General features: G+C 40.3%; 4 protein-coding genes and 2 long non-coding RNA genes across 9 annotated transcripts in view; 4 read left to right on the top strand and 2 right to left on the bottom strand.

The window, feature by feature from the left end:
• The window catches only part of ano3 (anoctamin 3), a 29,452-nt gene extending 23,963 nt beyond the window's left edge, over positions 1-5,489 (bottom strand). Inside the window, exons 1-2 of one of the 2 annotated variants that reach the window (XM_088379810.1) lie at positions 5,295-5,489; positions 1,687-1,839 (exon numbers count right to left, since the gene is read on the bottom strand). In XM_088379810.1, the coding sequence (XP_088235936.1) occupies positions 1,687-1,813 (127 nt within the window). In that variant the 5' untranslated portion in view covers positions 1,814-1,839; positions 5,295-5,489. The remainder of the gene's footprint in view (positions 1-1,686; positions 1,840-5,294) is intronic. The other variant, XM_088379811.1, reaches the window with a different exon arrangement.
• Positions 5,300-8,905, top strand: svip (small VCP interacting protein). 2 transcript variants are annotated; one of them, XM_088379823.1, is made up of 5 exons: positions 5,300-5,767; positions 5,948-5,998; positions 6,969-7,015; positions 7,408-7,524; positions 7,769-8,905. In XM_088379823.1, the coding sequence occupies exons 1-4, from the start codon at positions 5,705-5,707 to the stop codon at positions 7,487-7,489; spliced, it is 243 nt and encodes an 80-aa protein (XP_088235949.1). In that variant the 5' UTR covers positions 5,300-5,704; the 3' UTR covers positions 7,490-7,524; positions 7,769-8,905. The 2 variants fall into 2 exon arrangements, with proteins under 2 accessions (XP_088235949.1, XP_088235948.1); XM_088379822.1 differs by lacking the exon at positions 6,969-7,015 and having other exon boundaries at positions 5,310-5,767.
• A 91-nt stretch (positions 8,906-8,996) lies between these two features.
• Positions 8,997-24,135, bottom strand: gas2a (growth arrest-specific 2a). Of its 2 annotated transcripts, none has more exons than XM_088379821.1 (8): positions 23,733-24,135; positions 20,026-20,187; positions 18,168-18,298; positions 15,701-15,842; positions 14,522-14,585; positions 14,255-14,453; positions 14,070-14,177; positions 8,997-9,934 (listed from the first exon to the last, which is right to left on the bottom strand). In XM_088379821.1, exons 2-8 carry the CDS (start codon positions 20,168-20,170, stop codon positions 9,704-9,706), a joined length of 1,020 nt encoding a protein of 339 aa, XP_088235947.1. In that variant the 5' UTR covers positions 20,171-20,187; positions 23,733-24,135; the 3' UTR covers positions 8,997-9,703. The 2 variants fall into 2 exon arrangements, with proteins under 2 accessions (XP_088235947.1, XP_088235946.1); XM_088379820.1 differs by lacking the exon at positions 23,733-24,135 and adding an exon at positions 23,002-23,218 and having other exon boundaries at positions 8,999-9,934.
• Positions 16,620-22,474, top strand: LOC148396066 (uncharacterized). Its single transcript, XR_015859227.1, has 2 exons — positions 16,620-16,903; positions 20,877-22,474. It is a non-coding gene; the product is annotated as an uncharacterized LOC148396066 (long non-coding RNA).
• On the top strand, positions 23,540-25,520 carry fancf (FA complementation group F). The gene has a single exon (XM_088379819.1). It carries the CDS (start codon positions 23,900-23,902, stop codon positions 24,932-24,934), a length of 1,035 nt encoding a protein of 344 aa, XP_088235945.1. The 5' UTR covers positions 23,540-23,899; the 3' UTR covers positions 24,935-25,520.
• Positions 23,549-25,606, top strand: part of LOC148396062 (uncharacterized) — a 17,091-nt gene continuing 15,033 nt past the window's right edge. Inside the window, exon 1 of the long non-coding RNA XR_015859226.1 lies at positions 23,549-23,609. This is a non-coding gene — a long non-coding RNA (uncharacterized LOC148396062). The remainder of the gene's footprint in view (positions 23,610-25,606) is intronic.

The raw sequence follows: 25,606 nt of genomic DNA, 5'->3' as shown, positions 1-25,606 counted from the left end.
GGCACAGCATAAGCAGAATTTAAAGGCATTAATTAAGCAATTTTTTGGGTGAAATTGCCCAATTACTCCATTTTTATAATCAAATTGGTTAGTTTATTGTAAATATTTTTTTTCAAAAAACACATTTTTTACAAATATTCCAAAATATTTTTTAATTTGATTATATGTATACTGTAATTGGTTATTGTATTTATAAAATGTTCTGAATCTTTTTCCATTGGTTATTTTTAGTATTTTTAAACAAATTCTCACTTGTGTCATTCTCAAGTTATTTTACTTTTAATTGCAGGACGTATTTTAGGGATGGACAAACGATACGAGCCATATTTTAAGGTATCGGTACTTGTGGAGGCTACCTATGCTAGCCAAGATACGTACTCAAGGCAAAAATAAAAAAAATTAGATATTGAGTATGTCCTCTTCAGCAATCATCATTTGTGTCAGAAAGCTTCACTTTTCTTTTTCACGTGTAGCTAAACAAGAGGGTCAAAATATTAGAAACACCTCTCAGTAAAATGTAATCATATGACCCTATTTTGATATAGTCCTTATATTTAATCTCATCAAAATATGCAACTATTGAAGTGGCCGACATGTACAACAGAGTAACACACAACGGCTGCACCACAGGTCAGATTGCTGACTGGCCAGCAGTAACAAAGTCGTTACAAATAGACGCCACATGATTTCAGCTCATTCTGGCCTGCACAAATCTGCTCTGGCATCGCAAACCGTAGGCAAAAAGTGCAACAATCGATAGACACACTGCTGCAGGGCAGTCCGTCTTGGAGGCTAATTGTTATCCATTAGTCAGGAAAACTATTACTTCCGTCGTGCAGTACAGCTGCTAACTGGATATTAAAGCCGATGGTTCAATTTTGCCTTATTTCTCCAAAGGGAAGACAGAAGACACAAGAGTGCATTTTATTTCTGGGCTAATCAATGTGCCTCAGTATGCAGAATATTATAATTTTGATTTACTTTCACACCCAAGTGTACATCACAAAAATTCTATCCTCGTTTTTTTTTTTTTTTTTTAATGCTTCTCCTCAGTGGCAAGTGAATTTTCAGCTTCCAAGGTCACGCGGTCTTATGTCAAAGTCAAGCACAAAAAGCTCCAGTCAGGACCTGAAACCTGGCGACATCTAGTCTAAAATAATTAGAACGTGTACATTTTGGAGGAGAGGCAGACAGGTGCCATATAGATGCAAATACCATCTGCTGTCCTCCTCCCCCACTGGTAAGATATAGGGAAGGCGATTTGTGGAGGGGCGGATGGTGAACATTGCAATGGCAGGCCATTTAAAACTCAAAGCTACCATCATTCCTCTTGTTGGGCCGCTTAATAAATAATCAAGCAGCTCTTATCGGGTTAGCACCATTTAAAATTTTCATTTCTTCCTTCCCCTGCTTGTTGAGATGTAGGTCAGATGATAGCATTGCAGGGGGAGCGAGGCTTCAATAAGAGTAAACACTGTCACCATGCGGTTGATCTGGTAACTGCAATCTTCATATTCAGGGTTTGAAAAAGTCCACACACCCCCTGTTCGAATGTCTTTTTTTGAGTGGAACAAAAAAACTAAATTTTGAAATGAGAGCTATAATTGATGCATCTTCTAATTTGTCATTATTTAGTTGTTTCGTTTTGTGATTATTTTCTCATTTATGTGTATTGGGCAAACTCACCTGAGGTCTGCTCGCTTAGGGTGGCGTCTCCAGAGTGGGTGTGGGCAGCCGAGGAGCTCCAGGAGACTGACTGGCTGAGGCCAGCAGAGGAGCGGCATGCCCAGTTGTCCAGCAGGGGCACCCACATGCAAGTGTCCTGATGACATGATCCTCCTGCACATATATATATCATATTGTCTCAAAGCACAACCTGGACATGGCAAATATGGGCACAATAGTCAAAGCTTCCCATCATGTTACAGGACTTTAAAATCAGAAGCAAAGCACTGGAATATACATACATTTATTTTTTTCTAATCATTAGCAACAATTAGATTCATGAAGGGGTTGATGTCCGTTGGCTTTGTTGTAAACAACAAGAAGCACTGCGGGCCGCCCTTTGTTTCCAAACATCATGACTCACTGATGAATCTTCATGCACAGGTTGGACTGCAGCCTACATCACGTCACCTTGATGGCGCCCCATAAGAAAAAAGCCAGCGGGCAGACAGGCTGGTGTACACGCTAGTGGAACAATGAATTTTGCCCATGACAGCATTAACAATCATTACCGGCACACCAAAGCATTTCCCCCACCTGAATAAGCATATTTCATCAACCCCCTGTGGGATTTGGCTGCCATTAATGAAGATTATTGCACCAGCACTGATTGGCAAAGTGCAACTAGAGATGCTAGATTTTTTTGGCAAGTGGTCAAATATAAGGGAGAGTGTTTCAGTCTAATATGACTGCACTCACTGAGTGAAAAACTGTCATTAAACATTTCAGAAGGCATGGAGACATTAGATAAGATCGATATATGAGCAGGTGCTTCCTACATGAACTTCCTGCCTGGCTGATTATTTATTCAAAGAGACAGTGCAATGTCAACACTGGTCGGTTAAAGAAAAAGTGTATCATGTTCCACTAGCGAGTGAGTTAAAAAAAAAAAAGGAAAATATGATGTGACCATACACTGAGAATAATGTCATTATTACAATAGAACTACTTAATAATAAAATAAAGGCTATCATCGCATACATAAATATTAGGTAAAGGGTGTGTGTATGCACGTGTGTGTGCGTGTGCATCCAGCAATGCATTTCAATAAGGCATGTCCATTACAACATGGCCTCTCAGAGTTAGCATGCACCTAAACAGCTCTTAAACAGCCTGCATTAGTGCTTGCTAAAAGCCCAAAACAATTTCTATCAAATCAGAAGGCGTCTTTTAAAGTTAACAGTGCTTTACAGAAAAATTAAGATGCCATTCCATAATTGTATATTTAAGTTGCTGCCGCCTGCTGAAATCAAAAACATTTGCTTTCTTACTTCAAAAATCTTGATATAGTAATTGAATTTCATGTACATCCATGAAAGTATTACAAATGGAAAAAGGAATTACTAGGAAAATAATATCAAGTCCTTGTAATGTACACAAGGGTAGACAGTTGATCTAAAGCATTGTATTTTATTCATAAATTTATGAGGAGCAGGCATCAAACTCTCTGGATCATTCTTTTATTGGCTCTGATACTCCCACACCGGCGCAGCCCTCCCTCACGCAGATTCACCTGCCTACGGTTACCTGCAAAATGACCAATATTGGGTTCAACCCGCCTCTATGCAGAGTTAGGCTTTAAATGATGGAGGACTCTGATATAGGTCAATAAATTTCACTTAATGCAACAAATGCTCTGTTAGGGATTAACACACGTTTTGATGATGGCAAAGAGCTAAACGAGGCTTCGGGCTCATAGATGTTCATTGATGTAAACATTGTCCTATTAGCTATCAGAACATGACCACAGTGTTGACATTTTTGCGTATGTGTGCCTGAGGCTGCGATGATCTCTACAGTAACAACAAATTGTAGTTGCAGCCTGCTTGCTTGCATGCATGCGTGCAAGCATTCAAAAGCAGCTCATTAAAGTCAATGGCTGTCATGCTCTGTGGCTCTTCACTGATATTTATACACATAAAAAATTGTCCCTTATTATTCTGCGAACATTTAAGTGGAGTTATTTTATTTTATTTTTTAACATTTACTGGGATGACCACTCTATTTTTCTCTTATGGACGTGGAAAATAAGATGACGATTTTGCATGTCTGTTGTATGTTACATTCATTCTAAGTTCATGAATAAATTAAAACTAATAGATTGAATTTCATCTATTGTTTTCTCTCCAAAGGTTCTGCAATTTAACAGCATAAGTTTAAGCGATGACAAGAATGAATTATTTACTGTACTCATTGGTGTGCAATCAACTTAAGAAGTTCATAGTGTCCAGAAGATGCTTTTTAAAGAGACCAAGTTCTTCTATCGTTTAGATATTTACTACATCAAGTATAATAAGCAAGCAATGGTAAAGTGATGAGATTGTCATGAACTTTAAGTCTAGGCATTAATGATACTTTTCTATCAACAATAGTCTGCCTGTAATATCACTGACATTGTTTGTTAATGATACAGTGTACAATGTCTACTGCTAATACTGCTGAATATGTATAGTCAGTTGATAATTAAGAAAGGCCATGTTTATTTGAAAACTGAGTGACAGCCAAGAATGTATTTGTTGATACACAAATTATGTCTATTCTTAATTATGACATAGTATAATATCAGTATTAATAAATATGTTACAAAATGCAAAAATCCATGGATTACAATTTCAAAGAGAAACAAAGTTCAATTCAGTAAAAACTACTAACAACTTACCCGAGGAGCCATCAACATCCTGAGATATTTTCCCATCCATATGTCATCAATGAAAATCCTCCATCAGTAAATTTGTGATTGACACTTGTACACCTTGTAAGGGCAGCATAATCTCACGAGGCTGCCGTTTGCCCTATAGTGCCACACTTCGAGCTGCAAAATAACCTGGAACGCTGCAGCCAGCATGGAGGGGAGGAGTTTGAAGCGTTTGTTGGGTGAAATCAGGTCCAGCATTAAACTGTCAAGCTTGAGAATACTGATTTGATGGAGCTGCTTTATGGAGCATCACTCACCCTCTCAAAAGGCTTGGACGTCACTCTTCCATCTCTCAGCCAATTACAACAAGAGGACAATATATTTTCAAAAGTGGACTTGGGTTGGATTTAGTGGAATAAATCAACGTTTGCAAAGGTCATAACTTTGTTTCATTAGATTAATGCAATTGTATCTGATGAAAGTCCCACCAGCAGCAAATCATTAAGGACGCTGTCATTGGTACAGTATAGTATTAGAAAGAAAAAAATGTTTGTGTCGTGAATATATGACATGATCCCATTGGCTTTCTTTTGCCAGTCAATCATAATTGTTGAGTAGCTGCCGTACAGTCAGTTTGCACTCCATTATTTCTGAGTGGTTGTCGTGCTGGCCATTTTGTTCTTTCGGCACATGGTGGTGCTACTGCACAAGCAGTCGAGTTTAGACGTAAACCCGAGTTGTGTTTAAGATCATAGTGTTAAAAAGCAATTCAATAATGAACTAATGAATTCACTCACACAACCTTGGTAACAAATATTATTGACAATAAGCATGACAAATATATATGCCACCCTTTTCTGAACAACATATTAACATTTTGTTCCATAACATATTGTTATCGAAAATGCCTCTTTCGTGTAGTTCTTGAACTTACCACTTTACTTTTACGCTGGGTTAAATCATATATGTCAACCGGTTAAACTGTCACCAAAGCTCATTAGGACGTCTAAAACTTTCAAATACCGTGGTCTCTAAACAAAATATGCGAAGAGAATATATTGACTGGCTGGGTTGCATACGTCACTGTCGGGGCTGTGCTTCGTAGTTATCGCTTTTTAGCTTGAATGCTAATGTTAGCCGAAGCTAACGTCGACGTCATGCCCCAGCACGTAACCTCGACAGCCTTTAAGAGAAGAAGCTGCTTCTTACTTCTCTTTTGACCACCAATTTCAGAGTCGTCTAGTTTGTAGTGCAGTAGTTAGTTGGTAGTTTTAGCAACGAAGCGCAAAGAAGATAGAAGTCGAAAACTCATTTTCAACGTTGCTTTTTGCTTGGGAGTACGGAATGGGGATGTGCTTACCCTGTCTTGGTGGGGCAGTTGACGACGCTGTTGACACTCCAGATCCAGTATGTAACTACAACAAATAACTTTTAACAATTGCTGTGGTATTAAATTGGCAAAGTAGTCCTCGATATAATCTAGAAATCGTGTTAATGTTCACCGTTAGACTGACATGCTGGGCCAAGCCCAGTTAACCAAATTTGGGTTTGTTTACTTGTGAAGCTATACTTTTGTCGTGTTTCCAGGAGACAAGAAGGCGACAGTTGGCTGAAGCTGCAGAGAAAAGACAAAAAGAGGTAAAAATGTGTGTGTGGGAAAGAAACTCTTTGGCTCTTTCATGCACAACGGACAGCTCTGCAATAAGCCCAGCTTCATGTAGCTGTCATGTGATGTTTCAGTTTCACGACGGTCTTGGTGTTTTGGGCAACATGTAACACTATTAAGTGAATACTTGTCTGGAAAAGACAAGACATTTTAAAGTTGCATGCAATTCTCAAAAGTACAGACCTGGTTATTCATTGAAATTTAGTTTTGCAACAGTGATTTGTTTATTCAAAAGTCTCTGAGGTAAAATCATGTGTTCTAATTAGACACAACAGTTTGGAAAGATGAAATCAATGAAATGCAACTACTACGTCCAACCAAATGGATGCTACATCTCGCAAATGTATTTGCTAACAAATGACTACATTTTTTAGCCATCTTCATTATTGCATTGCTTTTCCATGCCGAGAGCCCCTGTTCACATGCTGGCTGTCGAGTTGGACCATATAGGGGGAAAAAAAATCCTCCCTTATTGCACTTAGGCATTTTCTTCCTGTGATGTGCGTGCACAGGCATTCTAAAGCAGCCACACCGGCAGACTATCAGAGAAGATGTTTTATATTTTGGTCCAGAGTGTTATGCTTAAAACAGGACTTTATATTTAAACTCAGCTGCCAAGAAACCTTAGTTTTACACATATCAAGTCTGATGTCCCAGAAGAGCATGTAACAATAATGGTTACACCATGTTATTGACCCTTTATTTATGTATTTCAGGAGATTAAATAGTAGCAGAGTATCATTTAGAACAAAGGCCACTTTTAGAATTTTTTTTTTTTCTGAACTACTAATCTTTTTACTGTTAAACAGACATGATGTGTGTATGGTGGAGAAGGGATTTGTTGCAGAGCTCTGTCATGTGTCTTGAAGTCAACTGATATATTAAAAAAAAAAAAAAAATCAAATTAAGATGGTCTTTAGTGAGCAATGTTTTACTGTCCAGAGAAGCCACTTGCGCATCCGTAAGACCCACACAAAAGCTGCCTTAAGGTAAGTAGACAAAAGGAGGTGAATCTGGATTGTCCCTTACGTCCTCTTTGGTCCCTCTAAGAGAAAGAGAGAGAGAAATAAGGCTCACTCTGGCACTATGTGGAATAAATACTGCTAGCCTCACCCTTTCTACCATAAATCCAAATGCTGGATCTTAACCCACTCCCATATTGCAACACGTCTTTTGTGTATAGTGTCTCTGAATGTCATACTTTTCTGGCAATAATACTGTTGGCCGCTTTGCTGGTTGCCATGCACCTTTATTGCTTAATTTGTTGTTGGTTTGCACAATAGCACGCTATTTGGACCCAACCCTAGCCCCGCGAATATATATTTCTCATTTTCTTCTTCAAAGCAACACCTGCAGTTTAATATTCTTGATTCTTTTTCAGACAGCACACAGGGGTGTTAAAAACCCAGAAGCGGTTGAAAGGAAAAGAAAAAAGCAAGAAGAGATTGAGAAACAGGCGATGAGTACATCCATGTCCAGCAGTGGTGGCGGCTTGAGGGTAAGTCAATTTTGTACCTGTTTTCATTAAAGAGAATAACAATGTTTGGGCTGTATCAGTTTAGCTTTACGTTAACAAACACTACAAAGTGACATAGACGGGCTGACAAACAGCATTGGTGTGATTCTTGAACACAAACGGTGGAGCGAACATGTAGACCGATATAAAAATACCCACAGGCATGTTTTCTTTGTCCTCTGTAAAGAACAATTAAACACTAACACTGTTTGTGTTTGCTTTGCAGTGGCAGGTGGGCTGAACCTGTGAGGCTCAAAAGGTCCAAAACCACAAAGTGGATCTCTGCGAGATATTTTGAACAGCTTTCCGCATCTATATATGGTCTTTTCATGATAGTTTGAGAGAAACGGCTCAAAGTGCTCAATGTTGATCCGTTAGATTTGATTGGGGCAGAAATGTCAAGAGCTTGTTGCCAAACTAGCTGGACAACCCAGTGGGTCTTACGAATTACAAGTTTCATCAACACAATAACTTGCCTAACCATATTCACTGTACATTTTATGACTTCTCCAAACATGATTTTAGACTCATTCAACTGTTTGAAACCATGATAGGTTGGACTTGGTCATTCATTTTTGGTGAAAGCTGGAGTTTTTATCGTCACATCCTTAAAATGAATGCATAAGTCATATTTTGACAAAATATTTTTTGCCTCAAGCATTGTAAAGGCCAGCTCTGCTAAAATGGGCTACATCCTTAGCTACACAGATCGTTCAATTGTATCTCTAAGATGAGATTTATAATCAGGTTTTGGTTCAGTTTTTTGTTTTCTGAAAAAAATCAAAAAACTACTTAGGCCATTATTTTAGGAAGGTGACGATATGTAAACAATGTTTCTAGATAGTGTTATTTTTAAGTGTCAGGATTGCAAATAACATTACCAATTCCAGCTACATTTATGATGAACGCTAACACTACACTTCTGCATTTCATTTTGTGCACAATTTCATTTTGCTGCCATGAATTTCACATGTGGGTAGCCACGTGCTTAACTTGCTGAATTTCTTACAAACTGCGTTGCCTGCCATGCGTTACCGTTTATATTAAGCACAGTTGTATGTGTGTATACACTTGAATTATCAGCAAACTGCAATGTGAATATATAATCTAGTGAAGAACTGAAGGATTTATAATGAAGGTATTTAAGGTTGGGCTAAGTGCATTTCTCACTGCTATGACTTGATTTGTAAAGGCTTTTGGCTTTTGGTCGAAAAAATAATCAAGCCAATGTAATTTGCTACAATAAATTAGCTTTCTGATATGACTATCTGGATTTTCTTTGCATATATTTATTGTATATTCAGAATATGAAATAAATTACCAGTGACACGCTGCAATGCGTCAAGTGTCGCTACCAAGGTCATGTCGGTTTTTTTGTTCCACCATTTTACTCACCTAGTCAGTCAGAAAGGACACTTATGGAAAATATTCCAAGTTGTAAAATCTAATCGGCATTTATTAATAAAAGGTTAACTTCATGTGATCGATCAGCTTTTCATCTTCAAAAGGAGAAAATGTTTTATTTCTTAACCTTTAGAGGGCAGCAAAGTAGAAGAAATAAAGCAGGCGCGGGGAAACAAAAATATAAAGTGGCTCACAATAGCGGTCCTCTTTTAATTGTCAATTTTATTCTTTTGAATCAGTAATGGTCTTAGTGCCAGCGTGCTATTAGCATAAATACTGTAGCATGTGGCTATATATCATGTACTGCATTTGCTAATTGTATGCTAAAAAAAAAATCACTTCGGTTACTCAAATGAGTCCATAAAATGAGAGTATCTAAAATAATAATGGATAAACAACAAAATATAAACAAATGAGGTTTCCATATCTTATAGTAGTACAAACTACTTTGGGCTTTGCAATTTTTTTTCACTTTATAAATCAACATTCACTTAAGCGTCACAGTTTTAATGTGGTACACATGTCAACTTTGTGTTAATGGGAAAAAAATATTCAAAGTCCACTGACATGGAATGTAAACTGTATTTATCGGTTCAAAAGTCCAATGAAGTTATAGATTTAGGCACAGAACTAAAAGGAAAAATAATGGGGGGGGGGGGGATCTATCTTGGTTATAATATTATGAAATGAAATATACACCACGTATAGCCAGTTGACTTTAAATGTCTACATGAACGTCTCGCACCTACAGTCTTCATCATGGTGCAGTCTCCTGTGTTGACTTTTTGCTGCGGTGGTTGGCTGCCACCACCAGGTAGCTATCAGGCGTCAGGTCCTTGATGTTGAGGCCTTTTCCACCGACGGGGGACGTCTTCCCTTCCACGCGGGAGATTTGGAGCATGCGGCACGGGTCGTGCTTGAGCAAGTAGCTCTCGAATGTCTCCCATCCTCCTCCCACACGCACCATCACATGTTTGTTGTGCAGCATCTGAGCACATGTGAGCAGGATTAGATATATTAGGATTCTTGGCATTTCCCTGATTAGGGATTTGGCTTGAAGATGAGCATCACTTTGATGTTGTAGGTGATTGAATTGAGGCAGGGGAGCTTTGGGCCCCTCCGGACGTGCCTAATAAAATGGAGAGCAAGCGATGTGCTAAATGCAATAAGAAGAATCATCGTGCTTCCATCTCATGAAGAAATCGTACTGACTACAAGACAAAATAAAGAGAATAGACTGTACTATTAATTTCATGGAACACATTTTAGAATTTAGGTAACGTTTTCTACACTTCATGAAAATCTTGATGTTATTTCCACTGTCACGTTTGATTGATCACATTCACGGGATGTTGTTTCTGCTCAGTATTTCTTCTAAATAGTGGCCCACTGCCATATCAGGGTACATTTTCATGTTTGGTTACCATGGCAACGTCGTAGAAGAGATAGAGGAGGAGACAAAAGCATTGTTCATGGCCTTCAAGGTTTGTGCGTCACTATGGAAGCATTTTCACCAACTAGATCACATCATTACACCTACCTACAGCAAGCTGCTTTGCAAAATGTCCTCGGAATAAAGATTACACAAGTTATTATGAACATTTGTTTCCCAACCCAAACATGCTGAGCTTTCTCGTTACATTGAAAGTGAGACTGTCACCTCAATCTGCGATATAAGACTTTGTTGCCCTGCAGCGGCGCAACATGCAGCATTTATAAGCTCCTTAAAAGAATCAATCGAGAGGCCATTGGCAGGGCGGTGCTTCCAATCAGCGGCAGCGGGCCTTCGGGCTTTGTGACTGTGGATTTAATGGAGCTGCATGTCGCTGAGGCGTTTCAATCACGCCGCTTTGGGACACGTCCCGCGAAGGACAGGGGTCCTCGGGGCGTATATTTGACAGCGTCTCTCACAAATTCTTAGGAGGTAGTGGAACTACAACCACCTCATTTATACTTGGAGTGGAGAGTGGCTTGCAGGCCTGACCTCCACATTATGGCAACCTAGCCATTATATTTGCTTTTTTTTAAAATTATTATTAAAAGCAGCTGCTGGCTGTTCAACTGAATTTTGATTATAACATCTTTAGTGAGTGCTGAGTGACATACAGAGATCAAACTGTATAGCTTGCACTTTGTATAAATGGGACTAGACTCATTATATACATCCGAACACTAATTATATATATTTTTTGAAAAGGCTGCCTCTTTTTCTAATAATAGCTTCCAGACGTGTAATAATTTTGAAATATCCAGAATATATGTGCATGTACAGAAATTATATTTTTGTCTGGCCATGTACCGTATTTTCCGGACTATAAGTCGCTCCGGAGTATAAGTCGCACCAGCCATAAAATGCCCCAAAAAGTGAAAAAAAACATATATAAGTCGCTCCGGAGTATAGGTCGCATTTTGGGGGCAATTTATTCGACAAAATCCCACACCAAAAACAGTCATGAACGAGCAACAACAGGCTAAACGATAGCAACAACAGGCTAAACGATAGGTATGCTAACGTGACAAACACAAACAAAGAGCTGAGAACGGGCCTGACGTGACATATAGAGTGATTAAGGACAACTATTACATGAATAACATGTTTATAAAACCATCTGTGTCACTCCAATTCATTAAATAGCAACAACAGGCTAAACGATAGGTATGCTAACGTGACAAACACAAACAAAGAGCTGAGAACAGGCCTGACATAACATATAGAGTGATTAAGGACAACTATTACAAGAATAAAATGTTTATAAAACCATCGGTGTCACTCCAATCCATTAAATAGCAACAACAGGCTAAACGATAGGTATGCTAACGTGACAAACACAAACAAAGAGCTGAGAACGGGCCTGACGTAACATATAGAGTGATTAAGGACAACTATTACATGAATAACATGTTTATAAAACCATCAGTGTCACTCCAATTCATTAAATCCATCGATCGTTCTTTGTCAACAATGGGTGCGCGCGGCTGAGGGCGCTTGCACTTCAAAATATTCCACAGGCTCATATAACGATAGATAAACTATATTTCAAATAACTATAATATAAGACAATAATATTATCAAACCATCCGCGCACTTTAAATCCATTAAATCCATCGATCAAATTCCTTGTCCTTTGTCAACATCGCCGCGCGTGCGCCCTGACGTCAGCCTCGTCTTTATTCCACAGATCTAGTATATAACTATATTGTAGCGTTAACAAAGTACAAGGATAGACGTGGGTTTGGTAAACGGCTCTTTATTAAACAAAACAAACTTCCAAGCGTGTGGCGGCGTGGACTTCCAGCCACCGATGTGGAAGAGAGCTCCATACAATAGGACCGGGCGTGCGTAATGGCCATGTCCGAGCCCCATGCACCGTTCGCGGACAGCCACTCGGCCGAGCGCTGGCCCCCGACTCAGTAGAGTAGGACCGGGCGTGTGTAAAAGCCATAATAGTTTTTCAAACCTTCTATGTCACTCCAAATCCTTAATTCCTTCAAACTCTTTGTCCTCCGTGTCACTTAGAAATGATCATCGCTAATGATGCCGGTAGTCCTTACGTGGATACGTTTGTCCATTATGTAAACAACCGCCACACCCCGCCGTGCTACTGACGTCACTTGAAATAGTAATCCATTGGTACATCACGGTTCTCCAAACTTTCTTTCTGCTGCTCGATTACTGTTTTCAGCTGCATATTTTACAACTTGAAGTTTGTAACCTGCAAAATATGAGTTTGTTTTTGGTGCCATTTTCCTTAAGCCCACCCAGTTGATGAGTCACGGCCAACGGTGAAATTTAGAGCGCCCTCATCCAGTTTCGTCTGAAAATATAATTTTTTTTCAGATGTAGTTGTTTGTTTTGTTTATTTGGTTGTTTTATCAAATTCAAAGTCTGCTTTGTCGTTGATTTTTTTTCATATACTAAGACACACAAAGAGATTGAAATTACGTTCCCACTATCCCTCAGTGAGATAGTACACATATGCATACAAGCAACACAAAAAACCCAAGAAGGCACAAACAATGAATAAATAAGAGTGTTGAATAAATGATAAATAAACAAATAATAATAAATTATAATAATAAATATAAGAGGAGCAAAAATGGAGCAAGTGTACATACAGCAGACAGTGGACTTGGATATGGTGCTTTAAAGTGTTAATTGCTTTATTTGATGTTTTCTCTATTTTTTATGTTTTGAATATGTTCAAGATAAAGATATAAAAGCATGTGAAGTGATCAACTATACTAAAAATAACATGGGAAGTGGTCAACTATACTTGTAAGTAAGTGATTCTTAATGATCAAGTAAAAATTTGTGAAAAAAAACATATATAAGTCGCTCCTGAGTATAAGTCGCCCCCCCACCCAAACTATGAAAAAAAAACGCGACTTGTAGTCCGGAAATTACGGTATGTGAAGTCCTTTGAGGCAAGGCAAATTGATTCCAAGCTACATTAATAAAAGCGACTTTACATGTACACTGGGGTGAATAAAGGCAGAGTAAGGTCTTCGCCACCTGTATCAAGATGAAGGTATTCAATCAGTCATACAAAAAGAAAATGACGAAACAGAGCTTACGCGACATGTCGAGCTCTTCTGGCAGTGAAGAGCAATATTAAATAAAGCCAAAAATCAAGCTGACAGTAGAGGTCAGCCAAGAGTGACTCATCTGTGCAGAGCCTCCGAGGTGTGACTTCAGGTAAAGAGTGTTGCCAAGTAACCGTCACCCCAAGGGGACGGACAATGCATGAATCAAATCTTTACGAACTGAAGAATGCATCTCCTCTTTCTCCACTCGGGAGAAAGTTGAGTAACATTTCCTGGATGAGTAGTCGATCCGGTCATTGAACACTATTTGATGAAATATTTTGAAAGGAATCATTTGGTCATCACCTTGGGGAATGCGTGGCTTTTATTATGTCTTTATAGCCAATGAGTCACATTATGCTTGGCCGAGGATGGAAATTTATCCCAATAGCATTTCCAGTCAATGAGAACAGCAGGCTTTTTGCAAAATGGCCGACTTACATTCCAGAGTGTGCGTCACAGTATCACACTGTACACTCGTCGAGCAGCATAAAAAAACCAGCAGTACGTCGTACTTTTTGACAATGACACATACTCACTCGTATAAAAAGCGTTTTTTCCCCAACACGGTATCGGCCTTGCGAATGCCTCTCCACATGGAATTTATTGGGACATCTGCAGGGAGGGTCGTCAGCAATATGTCTTACCTGTCAAACACGTAACACACACACACGTGTTATTCATATTTGTCTTTCGAGGCCAAAACGTACAAGTGGTGACTTACAGCATCGTCCAGCAGCTTCCCAGTGCTCTTCTTGCTCAAGGTGACTTTGGGAAGAGTTGGCGACGGGGTGGGTGACAATGAGGGTGACGGAGGGAGGGGTTGAACTGGGGATGCTGGAGATGGAGGAGGTAGAGATGCTTTCTCTTCCTGTTCGATCTCTTTCTCCAGTTTGATAAGGCCGGGGGGCTCCACGTTGTACCTGTGCGGGGGCAAAGAACAAAATAACTATTTTTGTAAAGACTCACATGATAGTGAATTGAAGGGTACCTGGATGCGATCCGGCCTAACTCTAACAGGCAGAGGCAGACTTCTCGTGGCTGCTTATGAAGAACTACAGAAGAAAAAAAACAGTTAATTTGTGGTCATCAGACTGACTAACAGTAACACGCAGTGAATGAAGATGAATTAAAAGTGCTAACTGGAAAGTGAAAAGCATGGTGGGGTAAAAAAAAAAAATTGTCAAAGTGCTCTATTATGAAAGCGACCTTATGTAAGAACAAAGGATGAGGGTGATAGTGTGGCGGCAGCAGCATCGTTTTTAGTTTTGTTTTGCTGACAGGGTGTTTTTTTGTGTGTAATCTACGGTTAAGGTGAGCTAGCAGTCATGTTGAGGAGGCACACCACGCCATGTGACTCACACCACAGCAAAACATCACACACACTACATCCATGGCACGGTAGCAAACCTTTTTGTTGTTCAACTGACAAATTCCTTTCAGGGAATGAAGGGAGGGGGAAAAAAAAGAAAGAGACAGTTGTCAGCTGCTCAGTGTTGTGAGGACGTTCACTGAGCGGTTGGCTCAATAAGTGTGAAACGTGGCCTTCCAAAATGATTAGCGACACTCCAGCGGCTATTGGGAAAAAAATGATGATTGCGTGAATATTCGTGGAATTTATGATACTTCAAGGGTCACATGTTGTACATCTGATTGTGTTTCATCACACACGTTGACACGACAACACGAGCAGGAAAGAGAACTGTGCCTACTCTAGGTTGAGGAAAACATTTACATAGTGTTGTCCTACTTTCCTGACACTCTTTTTCTGCCCGTACTTTTGTTTGTACGTTCAATTCATTTACGCTAATATTAGTAAGCATGTCAGAGGTTTTTTTTTTTATATTATTTTTGATATTTATGAAACTAAAAATTTAATTTGGGCAAAAATATTCTTTGTTTTGGTCAGTCTTTTGATCCCTTTTTTTAATCTTGTAAACAAGACAATTTATGTTTGAAAAAATTAAAACTAGAGATGAAACTAAACCCTGATTCATGCTAGTTTAAAAAATAATAATTATTCATGATCATATTGCTTTAATGTGGTCATTTTAAACACAGAAATGTTTCGTTTTGAGGCGATATAATCATCGTGTTTCCTTTTGAGAAATATTTTTCACATGAGTTTCTGCTCACTGGTACAAGCAAAGCCATTTAAGCATCCACTCACCTAAACCCTCAGACTCAAACAAACACGTTTCCCCAACTCCAACCTCACGACACCAAGACAGAAAGTTGGCTGTGTTGTCCCGGGCAAAGAAAGAGCCAGACGGCGCAGTCCGCCGGCATGGAATCCTCCGGTAATGAATAACCTAGTTAACACATAAACAGGTGAGCAGATGATTAGAAAATCCGAATCAAAAAGATCATTCGTGGAACCCCCACGGCACACCGGTGCAACATCAACATGTACTACAACCCTTCTCGCCACCATTTCCTTCTCCATATGCTTCGAGGCTCTTGTTTCAGACCAGGATCGGGAACCTTTTTTCACACAGATCAATATGGGAGATGGCGGGCCAGAATCGCGCGGCTACGTTACTGGGCTCGCTATGATTGGAGATCAGATGACATGCTCATGCCCCACATCCCCCACGTCCTCTCTTTGGGGAGATTTATTCGCCTTGCTGTGGTTTTATACAGGGTATGTGCTATGAGAAAAGGTGCGATGACATCATGCTGGAAATATGCAGTCTTTGCGGGTATTTTTCTTTTCTGTCCAGGCTCTCCTTGAGATGTTTTTGTCTGGAGAACTTTACTGTCTACCCTATGTTAATGTTCAATTGCTTTCCTGCAGTTAAAGGGGAAGTCAAGTCAAACATTTTCTTTACGTTAAAATGTTCTATGCTGCTCTACTAGTCTGAACATGTTTTTGATTAATTTTGCATTTGTGGAATATGAATTAGCAAAATTCACCAGTTTTTATCCATCTTTTTGCCACTGTCAACTGAAAAGATGACAAATTAACGACCAATTGTGGCTCAGCTTGTAAACGTCACATGACCAAACTCAAACAATCGACGAGCCTTGATTGGTCACCTGAGCTCGAACAACCGTGATGTCACTTTCAGCTGTCACAAAGGGACAAAATGGCCGCCCCCCTGATGTGGAAAGCATTTTACTGCTTAATTCACATTCAGTTTGTCTGTTTAAGTTAATTTTCAGCTTCTCAGAGAATAGTATTGAATGGTCTAGTACTGAATCATTTTTGAAATCCAAAAGCAGAAAATACATCTTTTTCCTCCGACTGCATTCTTATCCAGATTCTCTTCGAAATCAAACAGTACCTCTCCATACCAAGAGTGCAGTTTTGGTGGACCTCTGCAGACTCAAGATGATCAAACAACATCACTCACTCTGATGTTTCCTGGAGGTAGGCATATTCCCAAGCACTTCTACCTTCACATCTGCACATATTCAACCTCCAACCCCTGAGACAGCAATAAAATTCACAAGATAATGACGTGGTTGCATTGAGCGTACCCCACAGTGGTGATATGACAAGAAAGACATATCCATTTTTCATAAAATGGAAGCAATACACATGGGGAGGATGGCGAGACAGCAACCGCAAAAAAGTACTTTATCATCTCTGCTGGAATCACTTAGTCCCACAAAACATGGGATTTAGAAAGCATCTTGAACACACATGAACATTTGCTTACGTGTGGTGACGTGTTATATTTAAGTCCACAATGAGCTGATGAAGCATCATTCGACTTAACTGGAACCATAGGAGTGTCATGTACGCCGTTTGTAGGAGGCTTGACTGATGTTATTCATTCTTCATGCCTCATTGCTCTCGGTGCGATAGCAATAAAAAGCACTCACTATGATACAGTATGCTCTCTGTGCAACAACTTCATACAAACTTTGGCAATCAACTTTTTAGCAGGAGCTTCTGTCGTCCTACGCTCTTGACCTCAAACATTTCCTCACATCTGTGCTGGGATCAGGAGACGCACCGTCATCAGCACAACCACGGCCCCACTGCAGACATCAACAAGTCGTGCCGAAGCGCCAACAAAGGAGTCTTGTGCTTCCCATTTGCCCTCCAAACAGAAACTCGAGCTGGTCATTTTTGTTTTTTTCTCTCTCAGACAGAAGCGTGTAATCACTCTAGCGCGACATGTCTGGTCAAATATCAACACTGACTAACATGCATCGGGTATTATTTTAAATCATTTTGGATGGATCCCCTTAAGTAGGCAATTATTGCTTGCTATTGAATCATTTACAGATATTCACAGTTTTCCTATGAGCATATGGACATTTATTAAGCAAGAGGTTCAACAAAAGAAGCTTCTATTGATCTTATTGAGTGAAATTTAATAGTATCATATATTTGACGTTGGAATTACGAGGGTCGATAAAACGTTACTGCTACTGCCCAGCGACCGGTCTCGAATCAATTAGATTAGAGTTGAGCGCTAACTCATGACATGTGTGAGGAGGGTTAATTTGTCAGCTCAACGAATAGCATCAGGTTTGCAATGCAGATGTAAAAAGCATCACAAATCTGCATTTCAACAGAATTGATCCTAATCTTGTTTCCTGTCTCACTCAAGTCTTTAACATCTCTGTTAGCATTTAGCAGACTAATGTAATAATAGTGACAGTGCCCCAATGTTGACTACCTTTCTATTGTTGAGAGCAGACAGGTCTCCACTATTTTGCCTGAACTTTTCCTGCAGCGTCTCAGCCAGCTGGCACAGGAGGAAGCCGTTGTCCAAGCGTTCCATGAAGCTCTCAGCGGTGATTTCCAGGCCTGATCAAATGAAAAATTAGGGGGAATCCAGCACGGGAAATTCATCATAAATATGTGAAGGAGATTGTGATGCAAGAAACGACTCTGGAGACGCCACGCCTGGTTGAGCCTCCCTTGTGCGGCTCTGCAGTTCTTCATTATGTTGCTACTTGTAAAAAGGTGTTTCATTAGGAAAATGGCTAAAAACAAAGGTCAAAGTTCAAATGTGTACCTGTATAGTTAACCTGCACACTAGGTAGAGCTAGAGCAGATTAGCAATCAAAATGTGGTGTCCAATTAACTGACTCCCAATGGTTCATTCTTTCTCAGTGAGATCATCGTGAAATAGGAGGTGGTGGCAAGGAGGGGTGCCTGTGGAAAGAAACCGGAGATTTTTTTTTTCTTCATCCCTTTCTGTTTCTTATAGCAGGGAAGTCTGGGGGTTCACAGCATTTAATGAGTTCCAAATGTTGTATTGCGCCCAGAAAAAGAGATTGCAAATCTTGAGAAATACTCAGTGAGCTCCCGACTTACAGTATACGCACATGCTCCCTTCAAGTCCTGCTGTGTGAGGACAATTTATTCCAGATAGACTTTGAAGTATTTCATTTTGGCTCCTCCGTCCTATAAATGCCTCTGCCTCCCATTACCACATGACTCATCAATACAAGCGAGTGTCCTCCTCCCACTCAAACGGTAGACTTTTCGCCAAATTTCTCCTCCCACCTACACTCTGCTTACCATAACAGCCCCTTCAGGAGCTTTAAACGCACTCAACCTCGAGAAGACAGCTGAAACTAATATTACTATTTATGTATTTAATCGCAACATTAATGGCTAATATCAATCTATCTATCCATCTATCTATCCATCTATCCATCTATCCATCTATCCATCTATCCATCTATCTATCTATCTATCTATCTGCTAGCTATCTATCTATCTGCTAGCTAGCTATAGCTAGCTCACTATCTAGCTAAATACTAGCTAGCTCACTATCTAGTTATGTAGCTATCTTAGCTACAACCACCGTAATGATTTAAAAAAAGCTAACATGTTATGTTCTGAAATTATTTTTATAAAATGGGAAAAATGTGTACTTACTATACTTATAACTTTTGCAATGGTGCCACTTTTTATTCATTCTTTTTGCTCAAGGGCTTTTCCCTGTTTTAGATCAGTCATTTTACTATTTATACATAGTGTGGTTCTTACTGGTGAGAGAAAACAACTTTGCAGTCTTCCCATACTTACTATGTTAGACATAAACGTGACAGCAATTAACGTTTTCATGTCTCATATAAGACACAAACCCAGTTTACTCATTGTTTCTCAAGCCTACTCGTATTGTTTACTATAAGCACATGGCAGATTTAAATCACATTAGAGCCACTATGTTATTCATGCTTTTGTTCTGTCAGTGCATTGCTGTTTAACAAGAGAACACGCAGTGATTTATTAGACAATAGCAAGCCTGCTGCTGCTCTTCCACGACTCCTTACCACAGGTGCGGCATTATCCCCGAGCTGTAATGATGCCCATTATTCAATTAAGGCAAATCTATAGGAGCTTATTTAGGACTCGTGCAACATTGGTGGTTCAGCTTTACTTAAATTTAAAGTAATACAACTTAACAGTTGATTTAAGGCTTTTTGAAGGTGAGCTAATTTTAATTCAGTTAACTTTGTATGCTAGAATTGTCACATAACCTGATAGAGACTGGTGGGGGGGTTAGTGTGCACGCTCACCAAGCATATTGGTGAGCCAGAAGGCGAGGTCTTCCTTCATAGGCAACAAGCTGGCTTCATGTCGACTGGCCAACCACTGGTGGTACTGTTGCATGTCTGTCAGGCCGGGGCTGCTTGGATGTTTGGGACTTAGGGAGCTGCACATGGTTTCCTATGGATAACCTAGAGCAGTGAGAGACAGATGACAGGACGCATGAACATCTGGAAAGGAAACTTCCAGCCTGTCCGTTTGCATGGATTATTTTGACTTTATTCTATTTTTTTAGCAATAGTCATGCCATTACATACAATAAAATAGTAAACATAACACATAATATATTTCACACAGTGAGTCTCAATGGCCCAATTATATGATTGGATCTCATTAGATTGTAACTAATGAAATGGCACGTGTCATGTAAAATAAAGCTGAACGAGATTTTAACATGTGATTTGTGGTGAAAAGTTGTGATCTAACAGCTGACATTCTGGGTTGTAATTCCCACAAAGAAAACAACAGACAAAAGACTTTGTCCTATGGGCCAAATAGGTTTGGTTTTTAGTACATCTGATGACATCAATGACATAAAAGAAGCACATTAACGCAGCTGGACTCATTTTGCTTGGATAGAAGGACACCGAAAAAGCGTCTTGCATTCAGTCCACCGTGTGTAGTTTAAGTCCCTTCAAGATACTCAACAAGGCAGCAGGCCTTATTAATGCGGCCTGGCGAGGGACTGCACTTGCCATCAATATTCAAAGCCATATTTAACTACTCCTCTGCACCTGTAATGTGATTTCCTTCACTAAACGCAACCTTCCAATATCCACCTTTGCCAAGTGTTGAAAATCTTTCACATTCTACTCCACAGGCGCTCAGGCTTCAAGTCGGGAATTCCACCACTAAGACTGCTGGCTTGGAGTAGGAGGAGGAGGTAGCGCGGCTGTGCAGACATGATGACATTGTAAGGAATATGGAGCATGTTTTATTGAAGAATAACAGAAGAAACCGAAGCAGAAGAAAAGGCTCTAAAGATCTTTTTCCCAAGTTGCTAAGAAAACAGTATGAATTAGACAAATATGACTGGTGTGCACCATTTACAAAAAAAGAAGGGACTCCATCTGGAGTTGGATGACGCTGAACCATACTATGGACATCTTCCTGGAGACAAGCTCACCTTGACCTGTCTTGACATCCACAACTCAGAAGAAGGTCAGCAGCAGCACACAGGTGCTACATTCCCACCAGCACCGTGGAGCAGGCTGGCAGGCTGAATGGGGGGCAGCGGGACAAGTTCTCATGTCTCACAGCTTCAGCAAACAAGACCATTGTAAGCCACTCAGTGTCAATTCAGCAGAATTGTGGCAAGTGGTTGACTCCAAAACATAAATGTATAAATTAACTCATCTCATGATAATGATAGGATTTAATTTGTAGTATTTGATTGTTATTATTTTATTATTATTTTTATTATCATTTATTTTTATTATTTTTTCTGATCAAAGTCAGCAAGGCAGTGGATGAAACTGGCAGCAACTGGCTGGGCACAAAATATAATTTGATCAAGTCTGATGATCGATATTACTACACGCCCACGAGTTGACACAAATTGACCTTGTGACATTATTTTGTACTAAATTACACAGGATATTTGTTCACTATACTGTTTAGTACATTGATTGCTCTTGTTGGAGATATTGTAAGTCGAAGCACATAACCTTAACTGTTGATGACCCCACCGTGTAAAAAAAAAAAAAAAGCTACCGACCTCACAATAGTGTCATTTGACATACTGTAGCTCGTTTGATTTGTCTTCATTTAACTCAAAAGCTGCATTGTTCTTCAGAAATGTGACTCAACATCTCATTGAGGTTTGAGCCACATCTTCCTGGGGAAATATCTTTAAAAGAAACAACCAATTGTTGTTCTGGCCTGGCACCACGCTGTTGCCTGACCTCCTCAAGAGCAGGTCAAAAAACATACCTAACCTTGCTGGACTTTTTTGTACGCATACATCCTACTAAACCTGCCAGCTACAGTTTCCGAAAGTCAGATTCCAGATCCGGATGTTGACTCGGGATTAGGAACAGAAGACCTGCACAATATTCCTCAAATATACGAAGATATGAATGTAAACATTTCTCAGAACAGAGCCCTTGTGACTGCCATGAAAGGAACATAATATATAGTGGCTAGCTGTAGATTGCTGCGGGAATAGCAAACGGATGGGAACTTCAGCAACTGAATCAATTACAAAAAAAAAAAAAAAACAAGAGTGGCTGTGTTGTTCTAATCCTTCCTTTTTGAGATCTGGAGCAAGATTTGTCAACAAGGGCAAAAGTTCAGTGTTGTTTACATGTAAACGTTATGTGTGCCGTGTATCAAATTGTATCACCTGTTATATTAACAGTCAACAAGCTGAACTTGCAATAAGTGTTTCGCCCATGAGCCATAAAACCTCATCTGGGATCATGTGCCAGTTTCGCCTGTGTTCATTCAGTTCAAAACAGGATACATCGGGCCTTTACTAAACCATGTGCTTCACATACACTGTCAATAAATAACATTTAAGTTCATAAAACATATGGATGACTTCATATGGAAATTCCTGCACCGCACATGATTTATTGCTGTGCCGGAATTCAGTTGAATAGATTTGCAGCGGATTAACTGCTACACTTTACAACTGCAATTGGCATTAAAAACATCTCTATTCATCAACAGTTGCTAAATATCAAAAAGCCACATCAGATAATCCGCCAGTCAGGATGCAGGCTTAAGGGTGATGAGTCATGACACAAATTTAAGAGTCCACTGCTTAATTAAAAACATCCCAACAGCTATAGAACCTCTAACTAAATATTAATTATCGGCTTTTAGTTGTCATCAAGTAACAATTTATTTCATCCTAACAGTTGCTAAATTCAAACAAGTTGTGAACAGAAGACAAACAGTGCATGAAGTGTCCAAGAAGGCAGTTTATCATCAGTGCTCACCTTTCAGAGTTCAACTGCTCGGAGCTCACCTTCCTCTCACTCGTCCTTTGAGCTGCGTGTTTCTACTTTTCATGCTTTAAACTGCCGTGCACCCTCCTACAGGTTACTCAACCGAGCTCTGCACAACGAGCTGTCTACACACACGCTCACACAGTTGATGGGAGGGAAGTTTGATCTCCCCACCTCCCCCTCACTAACAGGCTGTCTCATTATGCCATATCTGGATTACATTCAATAAAACAGTTCGATAAAGTATCCCATGCACATTGTGCCATTTCATTTGTGTCATGACCAGATAAATTGTAGAGACTTTTCATTTAACAAATAACACACACTTTGCCATTGTACAGTGAAAATATTGACTATGATTTAAAAAAAAAAAAAAAACTTTCAGCAAATAACTCCTAGGTATTTAACTATATCAAATTTACCCTTTCGTGGGATTTGTGTTACTCATGTATTTAAGAACTAACAATTCAGTACCAATCGAATGCAGTAATAGCTGCATTTATTTTGGAAGTTTAAATACGTCACCTCTTGTGCGCATGCGCACAACAGTTCGAGCGGCACATTCAAAACAAGTTAAAGGCTAAAGTGGCAAAAGGAGCGTGAGTTTAATAGTTTATATAGTCTATACTGTGAACTAATGATGTATTTCGTGCAGACATGTGTGTATTCAATAGCAGAACTGTTTTTAAAGCGTGTGGGATTTACGCGACGTTCGAACTCACCATGGTGTCATTGTAGCTAGCCCGTTCGTGGTAGCTCGCGCGTAGCTTCGGTGGTGCGGCGTTGGTCGTCTTAAGGAGAACATTTCGGGGATAACTCTGACGTCCTCCGTGGGAGTCGGAGCACCTAGGCTGCTCGCCGGTATTCCTGTGCCCACCAAGAGCGCCGCATGGAGGCAGCGCTGAAGAACTTATCCAGTACGGTCGAGTTGCTGGCGGTTGCGGCGCGGAGTAGTGACGTGCGTCTGTGGGAGCGAAAGTCTGTTTCTCGGGCTTTCCACTGGGCCTTCTACTGCGAGCACCTTGTCTCCAAGTTCCACCAAAACCCCCAAATAAGAGGGATTATGGAGTTGCAACTGCAGCAAACTAATAGCACGTTGCGAGCTGTCTTTGCTGACTACACTGAGCTCTCTTTAATGGACCTGTCACAATGCCAGCACCTGTTGCTTACAGGGCTGCTAAGTAACCCTCATTTGCCCCTCTCCATCATGAAGATACTCTTTGGCACCACAAAACCGGCTCATGTCATACCAGGAGAGTATCAGGATGTCACTGGACTTTGCAGTCGCATCATTCAATGCAAATCTGCTCAAAAAATCTTCAGTCCACTCACGGGTCAGTCGGGTGCCGGTGCCGAGGTGCAGGCTGCCATGTTGATGGAAAGCCTTCACGCCTTGCTGAGCCGAGGCGGCGAAGCCTCCCGCGCACAGTGTTTTCTTGACTCAGTCCTCCAGGGATGCAAAGAAGCAGAACATTTGTGTCTGGTCCTCGCTGACGCTATGCTGACTGCAGAAAACGCACATTCACGAACTGCCTCAGTGGATTTTCTTCAGGATTGGCTCCAGCAAAAACACAGCCTGCTTCAACAAATGTGCCTCACCCTGCCTACATCTCTTCTTAAGGACCTGGCCAAAGAGCATGCCAAATTTAGGGACATGTACGGTGGTGTACTTAAAAAGTGGGTTGCAGATATGGAGTACTGCATAGATGATGGCGAATGGGTGCAAAGCAGCACAAGTCCCAAAGTGTCTTTGCGGGAAGTGGCTGAGCGTTTTGTGATCTTGTTCAAAGTATGCCCCGCTCTGAAGAGCACTGTAGAAAGAGAACTGAATGATTTGAGGATATCCGATGGAGACTTTGATGTCAGAGGACTAAGTGTGTGGGGAGATCTCCTGGCAGAAATACACGTGTCACCCATAGCTTAAACAATAGTTTCACAAATGTTGTCAAGGTTGTCTGCTTATTTATTTTAAAATATTAGACACCAATCTGCATTTTTCCCCTCCTCTGTAAAATGTTTAAAATGAGTTTAGAGAATAGGAGAATTAAACCAGATTAAAAAAAAAAAACAGTGCTCAATTTTTTTTAAAGACTCCAATGGAGTACTCTGCATTGACAGAGTCCAGTTCCAATAAGGTGTTGTGCAATACAAGCGTGATTGGTTCTGTGCTGTTCAGGTGACTTGAATACAAATTCACATGGCTGCTTCTGGGCTACAGCACATCTGTGGCAAGGGATCAATTAGGCACATCCTGTGTGTTCAATCAAAGAGCTGTACAAAAGCCGCTATGCGCTGCACCGCGGATTAGAGGCCCCGACATGGCGTGCATGCAAACGCCAACACAGCCACGGCTCGTTTAACACGCTGTGAAAGCAATTCACGCAGTGACAGACAAGGGTCACCAAGTAACGGCCGGCGTGTACACAAGCAATTTATTTCCGAGGCAGGAGGAACATATGTGGCTGACAAAAGGGGGAAGCCACCATGATTAAACGGGGTCTCACCTGCTCCTCTGTTATGAAAACATGCAAATGTTCCCAATTGGATTTTTGTCATGTGGATGCAGCAAACAAAAGGTAACTGGTAATTCTGCAGA

The sequence above is a fragment of the Syngnathus floridae genome, chromosome 6 (genome assembly GCF_059516105.1).
Source record: "Syngnathus floridae isolate MCC-2025c chromosome 6, RoL_Sflo_1.0, whole genome shotgun sequence".
In the NCBI taxonomy this organism is placed as follows: Eukaryota; Metazoa; Chordata; class Actinopteri; order Syngnathiformes; family Syngnathidae; genus Syngnathus; species Syngnathus floridae.
The sequence above is the reverse complement of the archived record's forward strand: the minus strand, read 5'-3'. Positions and strand labels throughout refer to the sequence as shown.

Bases quoted from the DNA above. Each gene is read 5' to 3' on its own strand.
- svip (XM_088379822.1), top strand. From the start codon at position 5,705: ATGGGGATGTGCTTACCCTGTCTTGGTGGGGCAGTTGACGACGCTGTT. The intron at 5,768-5,947 runs GTATGTAACTAC...TCGTGTTTCCAG, and splicing joins CTGTTGACACTCCAGATCCA to GAGACAAGAAGGCGACAGTT. The intron at 5,999-7,407 runs GTAAAAATGTGT...ATTCTTTTTCAG, and splicing joins CAGAGAAAAGACAAAAAGAG to ACAGCACACAGGGGTGTTAA.
- gas2a (XM_088379821.1), bottom strand. From the start codon at position 20,170: ATGTGCAGCTCCCTAAGTCCCAAACATCCAAGCAGCCCCGGCCTGACA. The intron at 14,586-15,700 runs GTGAGTGGATGC...TTTCTTCTGTAG, and splicing joins GTTTGAGTCTGAGGGTTTAG to TTCTTCATAAGCAGCCACGA. The intron at 14,454-14,521 runs GTACCCTTCAAT...GCCCCCGCACAG, and splicing joins TTAGGCCGGATCGCATCCAG to GTACAACGTGGAGCCCCCCG.
- fancf (XM_088379819.1), top strand. From the start codon at position 23,900: ATGGAGGCAGCGCTGAAGAACTTATCCAGTACGGTCGAGTTGCTGGCG.